General features: G+C 41.3%; 1 protein-coding gene across 4 annotated transcripts in view; it reads left to right on the forward strand.

The window, feature by feature from the left end:
* MAD1L1 (mitotic arrest deficient 1 like 1) overlaps positions 1 to 17,259 on the forward strand; it is a 379,497-nt gene that overhangs the window by 211,655 nt on the left and 150,583 nt on the right. For 3 of the 4 annotated variants that reach the window (XM_074886096.1, XM_074886098.1, XM_074886097.1), the window contains exon 15: positions 5,976 to 6,066. In XM_074886096.1, the coding sequence (XP_074742197.1) occupies positions 5,976 to 6,066 (91 nt within the window). Of the gene's footprint in view, positions 1 to 5,975; positions 6,067 to 12,469; positions 12,549 to 17,259 lie in introns of those variants that run through there. The other variant, XM_074886099.1, reaches the window with a different exon arrangement.

A 17,259-nucleotide genomic window follows, 5' to 3' on the forward strand; every position in this document is an offset into this window, starting at 1 on the left:
TCTTAAGCTTCTAGCAAGCAGTCAAAGGATATGGTTGGGCCTTATTTTGTGATTTCTGGCATTTTCTGTGCATTGGACAAGAAACTGGGTCAAGTTCTTTCTTCATAGAAGAGGCTTTTTCTCAAAAGAGTTTAAGATAAATCACTATCTTCCCCCAGCCTTTTGGGGTTCAGGAATAATGTGCTCAGGTCCACATCAGAACACTCCTTGTGGCTCAGCTGGATGTGTCCTCTCCATACAGCAGAGGCGAATTGGTAGCTGCAATGAAAGAACAGAACAGGTTTGGAGGATAACAGAGGTTAGTATGGGAAGGGATTAGGTCTGCTGTGCTTCGTCCTCCTCCTCTGTCCTTTTGGGCTTCAACAGGACTGGTTTACTCAATTTTACGTAGCTGCTAAGGCGAAGCAACTAGCATGAGTTCCACTGTTACTCCTTCCTTCTACAGACTGCTGCCAGAAATTAATTCTGGCAGAAAATGGGGGGAAGAATGCAAACTTTCAAATTGGAAAGTGGGGAAAGAAATGCCACAGCTTATGAGGGAGTTATTTCTATTTCTGTAGCTTATTGTGGTCTTTGAAATCCCATTAACCTACAGTACGATGTGTCTGCTCTTCTGGACTGAGCCCAGCCTCTCCAGTTAGCTGCTGTCATGAAGGAATGTGAAAAATAACAGAAAACCAGCAGAAGCCAGCGAGGGAAGTCTGCAGAGCAGGAATGGACTGTGAGCCTCTAGGCATTTCCATATACACCCTGTGGTTAGAAGCTAACTTCTGAAAACAAAAGCAGGAGAGATATAAAGGAAAAAAAAAATCCATATTAATCCTCCTGTGAGTGAATGAGAGCTTTTAAAAATATATCTTTTGTCTCATTTTTCTTTAGTATGAAAAGGAAATTTTCAGCAAGAAACTTGAAAGACTTTATCAGTTTTTCCTCCTTCTCTTGAGAACAAAGTACTCTTTCGTCAGACCTTTTATGACTTTAAATGTGAAACTCTCTCCCATCATCATTGTTTCTGAAGAGACAATAAAAGCTGGTGCTAATGCTGTCATTTCTCACACTTCTTTCTTCTCCCTCTGAAATCATATTTGTTTATATTTGGCAGATCTTATGAAAAGAGGTCAAACTGTTGAGTTCATGCACTGTGGGTTATAGGAAAGGAGAGAGCATCTAGGCATTAGCACCTTCTAGAGGGAAGGTGATAAATGTGCAGAAACTAGTATTTCAGAACCTATAAATAAAAGTAATATATTTAAAAAGAACTTCACTAAAGACTTAAGGGGCAACAGCTGAAAGACCTTTTCAGCTGGAACAAATCTGAACTTTTTCTTTCTGCTGTCAAACTGCAACCCTAGTAAATCCTAAATGTTTTCTGTGGATTTAGTGACTGGGTAGAGTTACAGTAATTCAAAAGAAATTCATGTCCTTGCCAATGCCTATTAGTCACACTTGCTGGAATTCTGTCTGCTCTGCTCCTAACACCATCTCAATGCCATCTGGATCCCTTAATAGCATCTTCCCAACACATAGATTTTCTGCTCCATTCAATAGTTTCCTGTTCAGCAATAGCTTTTCCACATGGCCATGTCCTCTTTGCAGATGGGGCCTCTGTGAGACATGTCCTCATTGGCAATATCCACACTGCTCTACAGGCAATCACATAACACATCTGAGAACATTAAAAACAAATAAAAGAAAGATAAAGGGGTGATGGTGGGGAGTTGTCACTGGTTAACTCCACCGAAAAGCTCTGGACTGAGGGAGACTTCTGGAATTGCCTAGATGCTGTTGAAAATGAGATTCCCCCCTTCTTCATTTCTAAAATGAAGAAAGGCAGCCTGGCCTTTCTTTCTAGCAGCCGTTGCTCAGCACCTAAGCACTTTTTAGATAGACTGAATGCACATGGTGGGATGTCTCCTGGTTCAACAAGTGTTGTTTCAGGAGACCTGAGGCTGTAGGTTTTTTTCTTCTTGTTCCCTCTTCTAATTTGGGACAGTGAAACATGCAGTGGAGGCAATATAAAGCTCAGTTTTTAAAAGTGGGAAAATTCACAAGTCTGAGCAAATGCCAATGAATCTGTATTCTTGCACTAAATTTGATCTTGTGAAAGGCTGTGGAGGTGGCTTGAATTTACCTTGTGCCTGTGGAGCCTTCGACTCTGGGTTAAGCTGTCTGCATCTGATGCAAGAAATGTTTTCCAGAAATGCAAAGAGATCTTTGCCAGAGTATAAATATATTCATGTTTTCAAACCCCTGTATGGAGAAGTTGTTGGTAAATTTTCCAGAAATTATTCCAAATGATTTTTCCCTGTGTCACAAAACTTGAGAATGGTGTCAGTATTTCAGAAAGTAACTGATGTTTCTTCCTTCCTCGCGCTGCAAGGCTGCTTTTAAAATGGGCGCCAGCATTCATTCCGGGCCAGACATTAAGTTGATAGATGGTTTGTGCTGTACCCAGATGTTTCTGTACTCTGCTTTTTGTGGTTTTCACATGAATTTATCTTGGATTGTTTTCCCTACCTGAAAGTAACTCCCATATGTAATAAGTTGAGGCATGCAAATTGGTGATAAAATAGCATTACATATCTTGTGCGAATGTCCCTGGACAGAGGGAACACAAGGTGCATGCAGACTAAGGCTGTCTTTGTGGATGCTGATGCATCCAAAAGCAGTACACAGTTGGCCCTGTACCTGAATTTATGTAAATGAAAAAATTCAAGTGCCAAGCAAGTAAATATTTTTCAATATTTGACTGCTGTATCTTAACCACCAGCTGCAAATACTTTGCTGTGTTTATATATAGATAGGATTTCCCTTCCTTCTCTCTCTTTGCCATTGGGAAGAGTTCCCCAGGGCTGGAAAGCAAAACTAGAATAGCACAAACTGTTTGCTAATGGTACTTAATGCTTTCCCACTGGAGATCCAGGACACTTAACAGTGTTAAAAATAGGTTAGAAGAGGGATAAGTAGTGAAAGCTCTAGTCAGTCCTAAAAATCTTTCTGGTACAAAGAGGTTACAGCAATGTTCCTGGTCCTCAGCGCAGAGGAAACGGCAAGTTTTGTCTCTGGAGAGCTGGGCCGAGGCAGCGTGGAGGGGAGCTGCCCAAGCCTCGGTGGGAGGCCCCACGCTGTGTCTGGAAGGAGGAGACCCTGAGAGCTGGGGCCTTGGCAAGGAGCAGGCGTCCGAGGGATGAGCCCAAGGGCAAGCTCGTGGGGGAGAGGCTGTGGTCATGAGCCACACTCGCAGGAGCTCTTGTGCGTGCTACCGGCCGCAAAATACGCGGTCGGGGTATGTCTGCTGCCTGACAGCGAGTGTCCAGCGCTTTGAATCACCGCTCTTTCTTCAGTGAGGCATGAAGGGCACAAACAAATTATTAAATCTTAAAATTACAGGTGAAATAGCAGCAAAATATAATGACTTAAACCTACCCTTGTTACAGCTCACTTGTGTCTCGCATCTCTGTGAAGTGTGTTCTGGTGACTGCTATGATGATTTTTAAAGGGCATGTAAGAGGCCTGAGCTTAAACCTCCACACGCAGAAAAGTTCTGCAGGCAGATAACAGCAACATCACAGCTTATTTGAGAGGCTGGATGGGGAGAAATTTGCTCTAAATTAAAATTCAGCATGTCAAGTATGGAGGAAGTACTGATGAGAGTCCTGTGTCTAGCTCTGACCTTTCAGTAGTTGCTGTGCCGTTGTTCCTCAGAGAAAAATGTTGCTGTTCTTCTGGCCTGTTCTGCAATCCATTTAGAAACATGCCATTAAAAGCATTAATTCCATTTTGAATTTCCATTTTTTCCGACCTTTTCAGTCTCCTGGTTCTTCAGCATTCTCCATCCCCGCTAGCTTTGTGTCTCTTCTGGAAATTATTGATGATCTTTTTTAATGGCCTAGACAATGCTGAAAGCCGTTCCTCGGCATTTTAGAAGCTTCCAAGAGTGAAAAAAGATGATACTTTATAATATTTGAAAATTACCAGCAGGGGTCGGGCTTACAAATAATTTAAGCAATTCAAGCTGCATATTTATAAAGGAGACATTTCTGTGCTGAACATGATGTAGATCAACCAGCTTCTATGTAAAAGTTTGCAACTTTTGCCCAGTGAATAGGAGAAACAGCTTCTTCATTGCACCTGAAATTTCTTTTGCATAATTTTGGGATATTGGCAGATGGGTGCATTGTTTGTTGTCACAGTGCAAGGATTTTCAGCTTAATTTAGATCATTTAAAAGGGAGTATTATCAAGCAAGAAAATTAATTTTAAAAAAATATTCTGGAAAAGGATCCTGAGAAAATTGAATGCAGAGATCAATGTTAATATGCATTAGTTGCACAGTTAATCCCAGAAAGTTAACATGTGAAAGGTGAGGTTCTTGAAGCAGCATTAAGGTTTTTGTACTTTGTACTTAAATGCAAGCAAAAGTGTTGTATCAAACGTTTTATAATAATATGTCCTGCCTAACAAGTTTGATAGAGTTCTCTGAAGGGTTCCACAACCATTTGGCTAAGGCTGATAGGATTGTTATAATGTATTTGACCTTTCAAAAAGCTTTGAGCCAGAGGTCACAAAGAAACTTTACTCTGATGGAATAAGAAAGAAGGTTCTTTGTGGGATTAATAAGAATATAAAAATCACAGAGGGCTGGCTGTCCCAGTGCACTGTCTGCAGGGATGGCCGGGGGTGGATGACCACGCGAATAGGGCAAAGCTATTGAGGTACTTTGCCAGAAGGCTCTCCTGGCTTCTAGTGCCTTGTCTCCAGGATTTCCTGAGCCAGAGATAATATAATGTCTTTCTACTTTGTAAAGCTTGATGCATTTTTCTTCCATTAATTTGCTTATGTAATACAAAGTTAAAAGATGGAAAATCAAATAAATGTTTTCACAATACTGAGGGTTTGTCATTAGGTTCTGGAATGATTTTATTGGGAACTTGTTGTCCAACACAAAGAGGAGTTTGTGAGTAGTGAGGTGACAGAATTTGAGATAATATGAAATTATGCAGCTTATCAGGCTGTTCAGAGTTTCAGAAGAATCTTATGATGCTGCTTTAGTTGGGAAATGAAATTGTACGTCAATAATTACAAAACCCATGCGCATAAGAAAAAACGCCTTTACTTTTACTCCCACAGTAGTGGGCTCTAAATGAGCTGTTATCACTCAAGAAAGAGATCTTACATTATTGTGAACAGTTTTCTAAAAATATCAGGTAAGTGCTCTGTAGTTAAAAAGACAAATAGAATACTAGGAATTATTAGAAAAGAAGTTGAGAACAATCCAGAAAGCCTCATTATACCACTGAATACATCTGAGTGCTGTTTGTAGTTCTGGCTTTTCTCATAGCAAGAAGTCTATATAAAACTTTGAGGAAGAACAAGGGAGGGCAATAAAGGTGAACAGAAATATGGAAAATCCTTGATGTGAGGAAAGACTAAATTGAGATTCTTCAGCAAATAATAGAGAAGGCCTGTAAAATGGTATGGAGAGGGGAGTATGGTACAATTATTCACAATTTTTCATAGCAGAACTAACAGGCACTCAGTGACATAATCACGTGAAGTATAAAACAAAATGAACTAATTTTTCATACAGCACATAATTGTGGAACTTACTGCCAAGGCGTGTTATGAAGGCCAAAAATATAAATCAGATCAAAAAGAGATCTGATGCACTCATGGAGATTTTAGCTGTTGGTGGTTATTAAGCATGATGGTCTAGACTCAGTCTGTGGCTCAGGAAGTATCTAAGTTAGATTTGCTTTATATTCAAGTTGTATATTTTTAATATAATTTTACAGATTATATTTGCATCATACAAACTTGTATATTTTAGTCATGTTTTAACTGCCTCAGTAGTGTAGCTTTGTGGTACTAAACACAGGAATAATCTGATACTCTTGTAATTTCATGTTTTACTTGATTTTTTGCGGTGGGACTGTGCAGGGACACAGTGTCTATTATCTTTCCCTTCTTCTCCAGGCTGAAAATTGAGGAGCTGGAAGCTGAACGCAGCAGGCTGGAAGAGCAGAACAGATCTCTGGAAATGAAACTGGAGAAGCTAACTCTGCAGGTAGGAAATGGGGAGGTCCAGAGCAGCTGCAGTGCCTGCTATGGTCCATTCGCCAGAGCTGTTCTCACAGATGTGCCAGGATGCTCACAGCACGCAACTTCACTGCCCTCAATCTGGGCAAGGGAATTTTCGGAAGCCGATGCAAACTGCACCAACACGCCCGTATCTCTGACCGCATTACTGGAGTGTTTTGATGTCAGATGCAGTCACACAAATGCAGTTGTCTCTTTTGATGCCTTTGCCTAGAACCTCTTCTTCTTGGAGCCTTAAAAACTGTTCCGTTTTAAATAACTCCACTACCATAAGTTGTCTGTCTCCAAATTCATTTGTGCCAAAGCGGGAGTGTAGACAGGGCTCAACAGCACGGAGCTGATATGAAAATTTGAGCTCCCTTTGTACTGAAGACTCCACTGCTGCTATCAGCAATGGAGACAGAGAGCACCAGTTTGTGGCCTCATTAGATAATAGTTTTCCAAGGCAAGAAGCATCAGTGCTATTGAGAGGATGACATGGCAGCATCTCCAGACCACAGACATGGCGAGCAGAAGGTGTGGAGTCAGAAGAACAAAAGGGTGTGTTTCTTTTGCTGCACTGCTGTGGTATTTTACCTTTTCCTGAGGTAGTGCTGTCCTGTATGGCCAAAGGTCTTCAGCTTTTCTCTCTGGATAGGTCCGTGAAGTCTTGCCCTCCTTGAAGGAGGGCAAGCTCACCTGCAGCAGTTGAGTGGACTGTTTATTCAGCTTGCTCTCATTCTGGGAACAGCTTTCCTGTGCAGAGGAGGGGCATGGGAGTTGTTTCAAACTTTTATAGGTTTCCTATTTGAAAGGTGCTGGAGCAAACAAGAACCTGAGCCTGTTTTGTTTAATCAAAGCCCATCCTGCTATGAACTGTGTCATCTCTCCCTTCTGTTCTCTCTGATATGCTGAACAATTCAGCATTGTAGCATTTAATTTTCTTAATTTTTTCCTTTCCTCTTCTTTTTTTTTCCATTTTCGTGTAAATTGCTTCATGGTGGAAAACCTGAAGGTTTGAAATTACCCAGATTTCAGACAGACCATTGATTTTTATCTTGACACCTATTAGAAGCAAATCAAATTTTTTTTTTTTTATTACCAATTCCTAGAGACAGGGAAAGTGACAGCTTTGATAAAGCAGGAAGCTAAGAGCTGCTGAGCATCTCTGCTGAGCCATGTTTAGTGTGAAACCTGTCACCCTGCTTTCCTTTAATTGTGTTTCAGTCATCAGGAGATGAAAGCTTTGGGCTGGTGTTTCGATGCTTAGGTCTCCAACTAACACAACAGCAGCTTTGGTTTCAGAGCAGATTACAACTCTCTCAGGTAGCATTTAATCTGCCAACATGGTTTTACAATGGCTGCTGGCTTTCCAAGAAGGCTTGACCAGAGGAATTCCCTATTTTCTTTGTGATGTCTTGAGATGCTCCACTTTGTTTGCTCATACAGCTCTTGAAATGCCAAAAGACCAAGCTTTTAAAATTACAGATTCAAAGAGGAGAAAGGTCCGAAGTCTTCTGTGTAGTCTTGCTAATTGTTTGCCTTCTGGTTCTTGAAAGAGGAGATCATCAGTAGGTACTGTTCAGATAGCTGAGCTTTCACAGTATAGAAAAGTGATGTGGTGATAGGAACAAGATGGGACCTTCATACTGTGGTAAAGCTACTATACAATAACAGTTGTACTGTTCACCAAAAAAGGCTTTGAAAGCTTGTCACAGGATGCCCATGACTTATCTCACTAATGGTGCTTGCTGTTTGAATTCAGTATTGTGTAGGTCAGGGCTTTGTGGAGGAAGTGGGGGAGAACAGGAACAACCTGCAGATAGGGCAGAGTAAAAATTATATGGGAAGGTGTGGAAAAAGAGAAAGAAGATGGTCATCTGGCTTAGCAGGTCTAGGAAAGAGAAATCTGCCAGTCCCCCAAAAGGCTAGTTAGTGAGCTGAATTAAGGTAATCATGCTCTTACATCTGCTTTGCCAAGGCTGAGGACATGGCTTTAATTATTTAACAGGAGGTAGCTCCCCCCTTCCTTAGCTTCTCACTTTAGTTGTGTTTTAGAGGACTGGATGCCAAAAGCAGCTTCTCTGAAAGAGGAAAGGAAAGCATAAATATAGGAATATGTAAGCTGAATGCTAAAATGTGTGCCCACCTGAATGGTCAAGATTTCAGAACTCCTCAGAGGGGAAAACATCAGCCTTCCCATTTTTTATTCAACCTGAGAATCAAGTATATTGACAGGCTAAGCTAAGAATGACTTTTTTTTATAAACACGTTGGAAGAAGGTTCCTTACAGTGGGAACCCACTAAGTTAAGGATAAGGTTAGAAATTCACTTCTTCTATCAGTGCTGAGCAAATACACCGAAAATATTATTGTACACTCAGATAAGGTCACTGAAATATTGCTAGTTTGACATGTTATTTATTCACATCTCTGAAAGAAATCAGTGGGAAATGATGGGTTAAAATAATGTCTCTTTATCACAAAGGGGGAAAAAGGCAAGACAAACTTTATATACAGAAATCACAAGAAAATTTTTCTGAAGAGAAAGATGAAACTACAAACATGGGAAAAGCATGGCATCAAATCAAATAAAGGTGTAAGAGAAAGTAGGGGGTGACATTAAACAAGGTAGGATGAGGGCGATTTCTGACTAATCCTTATCTGCAGTTCCTTCTTTTTTAAAATAAAATGTCTGACTTTCTGGAATTATATCTACTAAATGAAAGATACATAGAAGGGGTGTATTAAACTTGTGAATTTGGAAGAGGAAGAGGCAGGGTGTAGAATTAAGGCTTTGACTGCTTTACACTGGACTGAAGTCTTTTGAGTTCACAAAGCTGCATGCAGTGAATGAAATCTAGGGAGATAATGGCTAATATCTGGTAATTGGAAATGTCAATGTTTGACTGTACTGATGTGTGGAAAGGAGTAAAGTTTCAAAAATGTTTGCCTCCTCTTGCATCCTTTTGTATCCGAGTATTGGCACGTGTATTTTGCTCATTTCTGCTTTGGCTGCTGCTAACAGTAGCCCACTTTGTGAACTACAGGACCCAGATGGACTCGCCAGAGGGCAAGCGAGCACGTGGAAATGTACTTTTGTGTTAGATGTGTGATTCACACTCCCTGAGCTCAGTATTAGCAAATAAAGAAGCTGGGATACTGATAGCTATCCGCAGCAGTGTATGTAACATCTGACATCTCTTTGTGTTCTGTGCTTATGCAGGGACAGCTTGAATTATGGCTGAAGGCACTTTCCACCTCCACACACCCCTTCTTCCAAAACCCTTTGGCTCTTGACACCTAGCTGCAGGCTGCATTGATTTTCCTTCACTGGTATAAAGCCTTTAGCATGGATATTACTCACTGGTCAGGTCTTTACTGCTAATAAAGCCCTCAGATTACAAAAACACAAGAAATGTTGGAACTGTAGAGAAATGACACCCTGCTGAGGGTGCCTCCCCATCACCCAGGACATTATCTTAAGAGACATTTGAACTGTTGCTCAGGAGAGGGATTCAAATAGTACATGAAAGGAGTGGGTTTAACCTGTCAATTTTATCTCCTCTCCCCTACCCTTCTTTCTTTTGATGAAGCAAAAAAGACTTCCAGGAAAGCAAATGTGCTGTTACTGCTTGGCCTATGGAGGGCAAGTGAGATTCCAGTGAAAGGCTTGGTTTGTTCAGTCCTCTGAAATGATCTGGACCATCTTCCCGAGCTGCTGGTGGAAAAGTGCAACTCGATGCCAGGAACAAGAGAGACTGATCAAATCAGTGCTTTTCTGATAAAGTGGGAGGAAAGACTTGTGAGGAGCATCCAATTAGCATTTCTTACTGCTAGGAGCCTTGTGTTTACAGGCAACCAAACGGATGTGAAGTGTTCCTTATGCAAATACTACTCTCCTGCTTTTCCTGCTCTCCTCTACTCTTCGAGCTGAAGGAGAAGAGATTCTTCAAGTTTGGCTGCTTCAAGGAAGATTGATTAAAATCAGCTGCAGTTTGACTTAATTGGATCCATATGCTTGGAGAGGGAGCAGGACTAGTTAGAAGTCCTCGTAATTAGTTCACAGCTGGTTGGTGAGAAAAATGAAACTCCAGTTAGAGTTCAGATAAGTGGATCTGTATGGATAAAAGGCAGGGAGGTGTTTTTTACACTGAGGTGTGTTTGAGCTTGAAAATAGCCTCTAGTCCCATAGCCAAGCTAGCAGCCTGATCCCTTTTGAGTGTGTGCATGTGTATTTATGAGGCTAAACAGAAGGAGTCTTTCTTTTCTGTCTTGTTTCTGAGTAAAAGGAATCACCTGTCACAGAAAGCTGGGAGAGGATCTCAGGGACTAGGTGAAACCCTACAAGGGTAGTTTGGCTGTGTGAAAGGTTCATGGTTTGGCAAAAACTCTGAAGTGATCAACTTTTGAGCACAATACCCCTGGTCACAGTGGTAACTAGTTGTGTTTAGCCTTTCTGCAGGTCAGTAGTATGACAGCAACACTCATAAATATGCAATATTATTCATAAATATTGAAATAATTAATTTTTGCCCATTATCTCAAAGAGCTCGGGAAGAGTTGACTACCTACATGGTATGAGGACAGTCATCAGAAAATGTTCCCCAGACAGAAGCTGGTATTTATGCTAAATTTTGCTGTTAGAATAGAAGGGACTAAATTCCCTGTTACAGTGTCCACAAGGGAACTGCCTGAGAAAAACATACTCCACAAAGTATTTGGGGGTGTTTTTTCACATTGGCATGAGTTTATTAACATGTTTTGAGGTGTTCATTAATGCATGTGCAGTAGTTTCTTTCTAAATGTCTAACTTTGCTGTTGTTATTGACCATTTTACATTTTAAGATATTAATCTGGTTTACGTAAAGCTTAGTTTCTTCCAGGCTTTAAACTGATTATTTTTGCACAAATTAAAGCATAAACCACTTGTCCACTTCGGTGGTAGTTGTCTTGTAGCTGTAATGCTTTGAAGATAAGAAATAAGCAACTTCTGCAAGCAGAAATATTATAATTTTTTCAGTAAGAGTAGCTGACATAATTGGTAAAGTTAGATACAAATGGAGTGGATGTTTGAAGATTTGTCCTATTTGTCTGCTTTAGGTCATTTTAATTGACCTGCCTAAGCTATCATTGACTTGTGGTGGTTGGTCCCACCAAAGCAGGAGGCTCTGTGGGGAGAGTGGGTGGCTCGTGTCTGTTGTATTAAGTTCTCCAGGAGTCAGATGTCCATGGACAATGAAGGTGCTGGGGCATCCAGAGTGCTCTCATGTTTCTTTTTTCCCTTATCTCTACAACCTTGTGGCTAGTCTCCCTCTTATCCTAGGGCTGTGTTTTGAGGGACTGACAAAACATCTGGAAGCTGTAACCCAAACGCAGATTCCTTTGGGTGGTGGACAAGGGAACATTTCTCCTCTTTAAGCATTAATGACTCATTTTATAGTTAGCACTTTGGCAGCCAGGCAGTAACTAGCTTGGAGTTAAGAGCCCAAGGCAAAGTTGAGGTCATTTAACAGTTTAACTATTGGTTATGTGACCAGTGAAGACTGATGAATGAATCATTTACACTGTTATGAAACTTAAAGAGACATTGTCAACCTTTCAAGGTTCCCTAATTGACCTCTCAAATGCTCACAAGTCTTCTTCCTGGATTATCTCCATGCTTTCCCTTTCACAAACTTCCTGTCTTTTTTCCTTCATCTGTGCATGCTGTGGTCTGCATTAGCCTCTGTGGCACAGCTGGTCCTCATTGAAAACCTCAAGTGGTCAAGTTCAGCCTTTTTTTTTTTTAAAAAAAAGGCTTCTTCAAAAGGGTTTGAGCAAACCACTCGGCACCTCTTCAGTCAGGTATAGCTTTTGGCAAGGTGTAGGAACAAATTTGTGTGTGCTTCAGAGGGATTTAATTATGAGGTAGAATAGCTGAGAACATACAGCAGGATACCCAGTAAAAAGAAGATGAATTATGCAGAGAAGTTCAGGTCCAGGGCTGCAGAAGGCCATATCACAATGTACTCATCCAGTACATTGAGTTTCATGGGAGTGTGTGGAAGTGGATGGAAAACAGAGGGATTTGTGATCCTTTCCACAGACTCCTAGATTTTATCAGCAATAAACTCATCTTTTACAGGCAAAGATTATCTTCTAAATTTCACAGGCTGCAGCAAGTGTTCACTGATGTAAGGAAGTGTGTGTCTGCTCAAGTGTATGTTGGCAGAGACTACTCTGGGGGTCACTCCACAGTTTTGCTTACAACACCAATGAAAAACACGTGATAAACATTTATGTTGCCTTGGTTAAATTTATACCATTTCTATTAATTATTGACTCAATAGCTCAAGTGTAGCACAGGCATTTCACTTGGGGATTAGCATTCCAAATTCTTAGCCTCATTGCAAAGATATTTTCAGGCATTCTCAGCTGCCTTCACACTTTCAGGAGTCTCCCCATGAGCTAAATGCCTCTACCACTCACTGTAAGTATATAACCTAGACATATATGGGTATCCATCTGTGGCAGATCAGAGGTATGTGATGCTTGCGTGGAACATTGGAGAACATGTACACAGCAAGTTGGGTGTGATTGCAGCTGGGACCGAGGGAATCTGGTACCATGGGTAGCAGTAGCACTGGAGATGGTGTGGCACAGGCGGTAACATGCCAGGCTTAGAGAAGCACCGTGGAGTCACTGAGCACGTACTCTGGTGGTTACCATGAGCAAAAGCCTCTGCTGTTACACCTTCACTTCAATTATTGCTTGAGCTAGTTAGGTTAAACTACAGTCAAGCTGCTTTGCTGTGTAGGTATCTAGTGTTCACAGGGCTAAGGGTACATGCTCAAGTGCTACTCGAATGCGAGGGAAAAAACTTTCCCATATAATGTGCCTATAAATTGTGCTCAAGGATTACATGTGTTATTTGGGAGAAAGCATCATGCATCTTGTGCCATGTGGATTAGGTACTGAAGAAAGTCCTAGAACCGGTGTAAAATGGAAGGAGTGTGCCTTGAGGACTTACGTGACACTGAATTAGCTGGGGCTATGCAAATATTTGTACATGTTAATTCTGAATACCTCACAGTTATTAGAATTAACAGGAATTCGAAACATTCCGTGAGAGCAGAGAGAAGAAGCATAAACATGTCATCAAGTTGTAAATTTGTCATTAGGTGGTTCAAGGAGAAGCTGTTCCATGGCCTCGGTGGCCCTGATAAATGTGGTGCGCAAAGTGGATGTCGAATAAAACAAGGACACGCACAGTACAGACTTGCTAATGTTTGTTAACATCAGGGACCAGGAGTGCATAGATTCACATTTGTGCAGGGAAATTTTACCAACATGCCCTTTAAAAATTTTTTTTTTAGAGGAATTTGCACATTGAATATTAAACACCTGAAGGTCTATAAATTTTACTGCCAGACTAGCGCTGTATTGTTTATTTCATGCAGCACCTTTCTCGAAGTTCTGCAGAAACTGATTAACATTTGCATAATACATTTAACACAAAAATCCATAATAAATTCATTAATGTACTTCTGCCACTATCCCTGAAAATATCAGCAGTTGTGTGGCATCACACAGCTCATTAGATGAGCAGAAGGGGAGGAAGGGTGAGCGCTGGATTTCCTGAACTGCTCTGAAGCAGGGAAAGGTCAGTGCTCAGCGTCTATGCCCGAGCAGCAGCACGGAGAGCTCAGAGCAAGCAGGGAGAGAGCTGGGGCAGGGGAGGTGTCCTGCTGGAAAAGGTCGCTGTACCAGTACACACAAAGCACAAACTTTAAGAGGTGGCATCCATGCTAGAGTAGAAAAATCAGTGATGAGCACAAAATACAGATGAGGATGCTGCTACACCGAGGAGGAGGTTGCTCCCAGAGTGCTTGTATTCTGCAGGGGGCAAACACCAAGAAATTGTTCGAGTCCTGGTGCAGTACAAGAAAACTGGCTTGAAACAAGCCTTGATTTTCTGAACAGGTATTACAGAATGAATGGTGAGGTTTTAAAAGTCGTGCAAGACTTGGTTGCGTGGCAGAGAGTCACTAAAGCACTAAATCTGGGGGTATTCTCTCTGTGTGTGCTGCTTTCATGACAGGAAGGTAACCACTCTGTTAGTGTTCTTGTATGGTAAAAAGGGCAAGGATGTAAGAAAAGTGGTAATTTCAGCTACAACTACACATTTGGACACACGGTTGTGTTTATAAAATGCCTCACCCAACCACTTACAATGCTAGCTGATGAAGTGGTAGTAAGTAGCAACTACAGAAGGCTCCTATGCAAGAAGAGCGTTTCACTGATTCCCCAGAAACGTCCTGCAGGTGAAAGCCAAGGCTGAGGAGACAGACACAACCATTTTAAAAAGAGACTTCACTTTTAAGCTCCTCTAATCTTATTTATCACACAGCAAAGAAAAAGCAGTTTCAGGAAACGATAAGAGTGACTGTCCCTTTATAGTTTTCTGTTTTTTCTCTGTAGTCATTTGATGGCACGAATTAGTTTTCAATTATTCTTTCTTCATTTTCTATTATTCTTCCGCTGCTTTGAATTCTGCTGCAATGTCACAGAAATAAAAGAAAAATGTCATTTAGACCCATATAGGGAAAATAACACCTGGCAAGGTTTGTCTGCTGAAGCTTTGTGCCTCTTCTCGGGTTTCTAGGAACATCACATCCATAAGTTACAGCTCTCTCCACTTTAGGCTTTTAGCTTTTCATTAGTCATTATCATTTCAGCCTTTATTTGATGACCCAATTATTTTTGAATTTTTGATTAAAACAAATAGGTCACAGTTTCATGCTGTTCTTGTTTGTGCCACTACTTCTGTTGTGGTCTGGCTTTTTGCCACTGGTCTTTGTAAGGTCAAAGTTTTCAGTAATATTTTTCAACAGTTTTATCCTTCTGATGAGGAGACTGCTTACAGTAGGATTTTTCCTCTACTACTTGGTATGTGGAAAACTTGGCACCATCTCTGAGACAGAAGACCAGGATGTGTTACCCAGACTATGGAAAAGAAATGAAGTCAGAGTTTAGCCAATTTTCTGTGTGCGTATGTGATATGAGAAAGTCTGCCTGGTTCATATCACAGTGAAGACTGGGCAGCAGTCGTAATCATGTTAAAATATACGTGAGAAAATATAGAGATGCTCTGAGCTGAGACACTGATGGAGATGGCAGTGTGCATCAGAGAAACACGTTTTCTTTATGTGTCCTCTGTCAGGGGAATCAAGTGTGTGAAATGTTGATGCGCTATCTGACATATCCCAGAACTCTGCCCTTTGATCAGACCAACCTACCACCTATTCGATGCCTGGAGGCAGAGATCTTCGTAAAGAAAATGGGTTTCCCCTGAAGAATTTTATCAAATAGTAGAAGGGAAGCTTGACGTGTCTCTGTCGCTCAAATGCTTGGCATCGAGCAATTCGATCTGCAGTCCAGGCTTGCTGGGGGTCGGAGCTTGTGCCTGGGGAGACCCAGGGTTGTAAGTGGGAAGAACACCTCAACAACAGAGCATCTCTGCCAGCACACCCTGAACGCAGTCAGATCCCAATACTGTCTCTTCCCAGTCTAAGTTTCCAAATTTGCCTCAATTTCCATTTGCTATTGTTTGATAAGACTCTAGAGAGACATAGATGGAGAGAAGTCAGAAAGAAGTAATTGCATTTGACAGCTTTTCTACCTAGATTTGAAAGACAGGTAACAGTAGAATGGGAAATGGTGCCTAATTTAGATAGAAGGGCTGTTCTCTTTAAATGAGGATAGACAGTCAGGATGGCAGGATAAGTGAAATGCTGTGGAAAAAGCATCTTTGTATGTTTTTTTTTAAATCAGTAGTGGTATATGAGGCAGTTCTGTGTGTACAAAGAAGCGTTCTGTAAAGCCCAGTTGTGTTTAATACAGACGGGAGGGTTCCCAGGTGATCCATCACATCTGTGTTTACCCGAGCACGGGGTTTGGCTCCGTCAGGAACACCGCTGCTTCCCCTGCTCAACATTTAAGCCCCACATATCTTAAATAATACAGAAACTGTGCCTGTTCTTTGCATTTTTGGCAGGACATTTAAAATGAAATACAAAGTCCCTGAAAACTATTGTGCATGTTGGACACAACATAAGATGTTCAGTCAAGATTGTGACCTTTCAGAACAAAGACGCTGCTTTTGAAAAGGGGGTTTATTGTGCTTCTGGCTCTTGTAAGATGAAAAACTTGAAAAAACAGTAACATGAAGGCTGTGCAGCAAGGATGAGCTCCAGAGATCCTCTCGTGTATTTTTGTCTTCCAGTGGATACATCCTTTCTGTGCAATACTACCACAGTTGCAATCAGTAGTAATTTAGTAATTACATTTTTATGAGTAGGGGGATGTGAGAAGCTGCTGGAGGGCAGTGTCTGCAAGGGAGCTCAGCTGTGGAACCGCTTTCCCTCTAGATCCATCACAGCTAGAGTTGCTGACCTTAAGGTTATTTCCCTAGGAGTCAGGGCTTGCTCACAGGTTGATCTGTTCAGTGTGCAAGGAAAAGCATGATTAGATATGTGTGAGCTCTTATAATTAATATTATCATGGTGGAACAGCCTGAACGTTTAAATACAACAGCAGGGAATTGAATTTTATATATATATGTTTGCAGATAATTATTAGAATGCATGCAGTTGTATTTATATGTAGATGTGACTTGATCCATATGGGTGTAAAATAGGGAATGTTACCCAGATTGTTTCAACAGAATCCAACTGGAGCATGGTCAGAGGGATAGTAAAGGTGGAGAGGGAAATAACTGCTAAGGAGGGAGAACAGATGGCGGGTGTGGGCTGGGGGTTTGTCCCTGGACGTGCTGCAACTATGGCAGTTGTCAGACTGTTCCCTTAAGGTTCACAGAAGTTGAAATGAGGGAGGTGGCAATATTGTAGACATTCATTAGGGTCCTCTTCAGGTGGATGGTGGGAAGGAATAGTGATTGTATCACACAGGGAATGGTTTCCCTGGTGCTGCCTAGTGGCTATGCTGCAGTGGCACATAAACACTGACTTCTAGGTCCAAATAATTTGGGGATTGAATGTACAATGTCTTTTGGCCTTTCTGCTTTCCCAGGGTCTCTGATATCTTCTGAGTATGATGCTGCTGTTGACACTAACCACTTAGAAGACAGCTCTGCGTCTGCACCTGGAGATTATTGTGTGGTCCGTTCTCTCAAGCATCCT

Source organism: Strix uralensis, chromosome 16 (genome assembly GCF_047716275.1).
Source record: "Strix uralensis isolate ZFMK-TIS-50842 chromosome 16, bStrUra1, whole genome shotgun sequence".
Taxonomy (NCBI): domain Eukaryota; kingdom Metazoa; phylum Chordata; class Aves; order Strigiformes; family Strigidae; genus Strix; species Strix uralensis.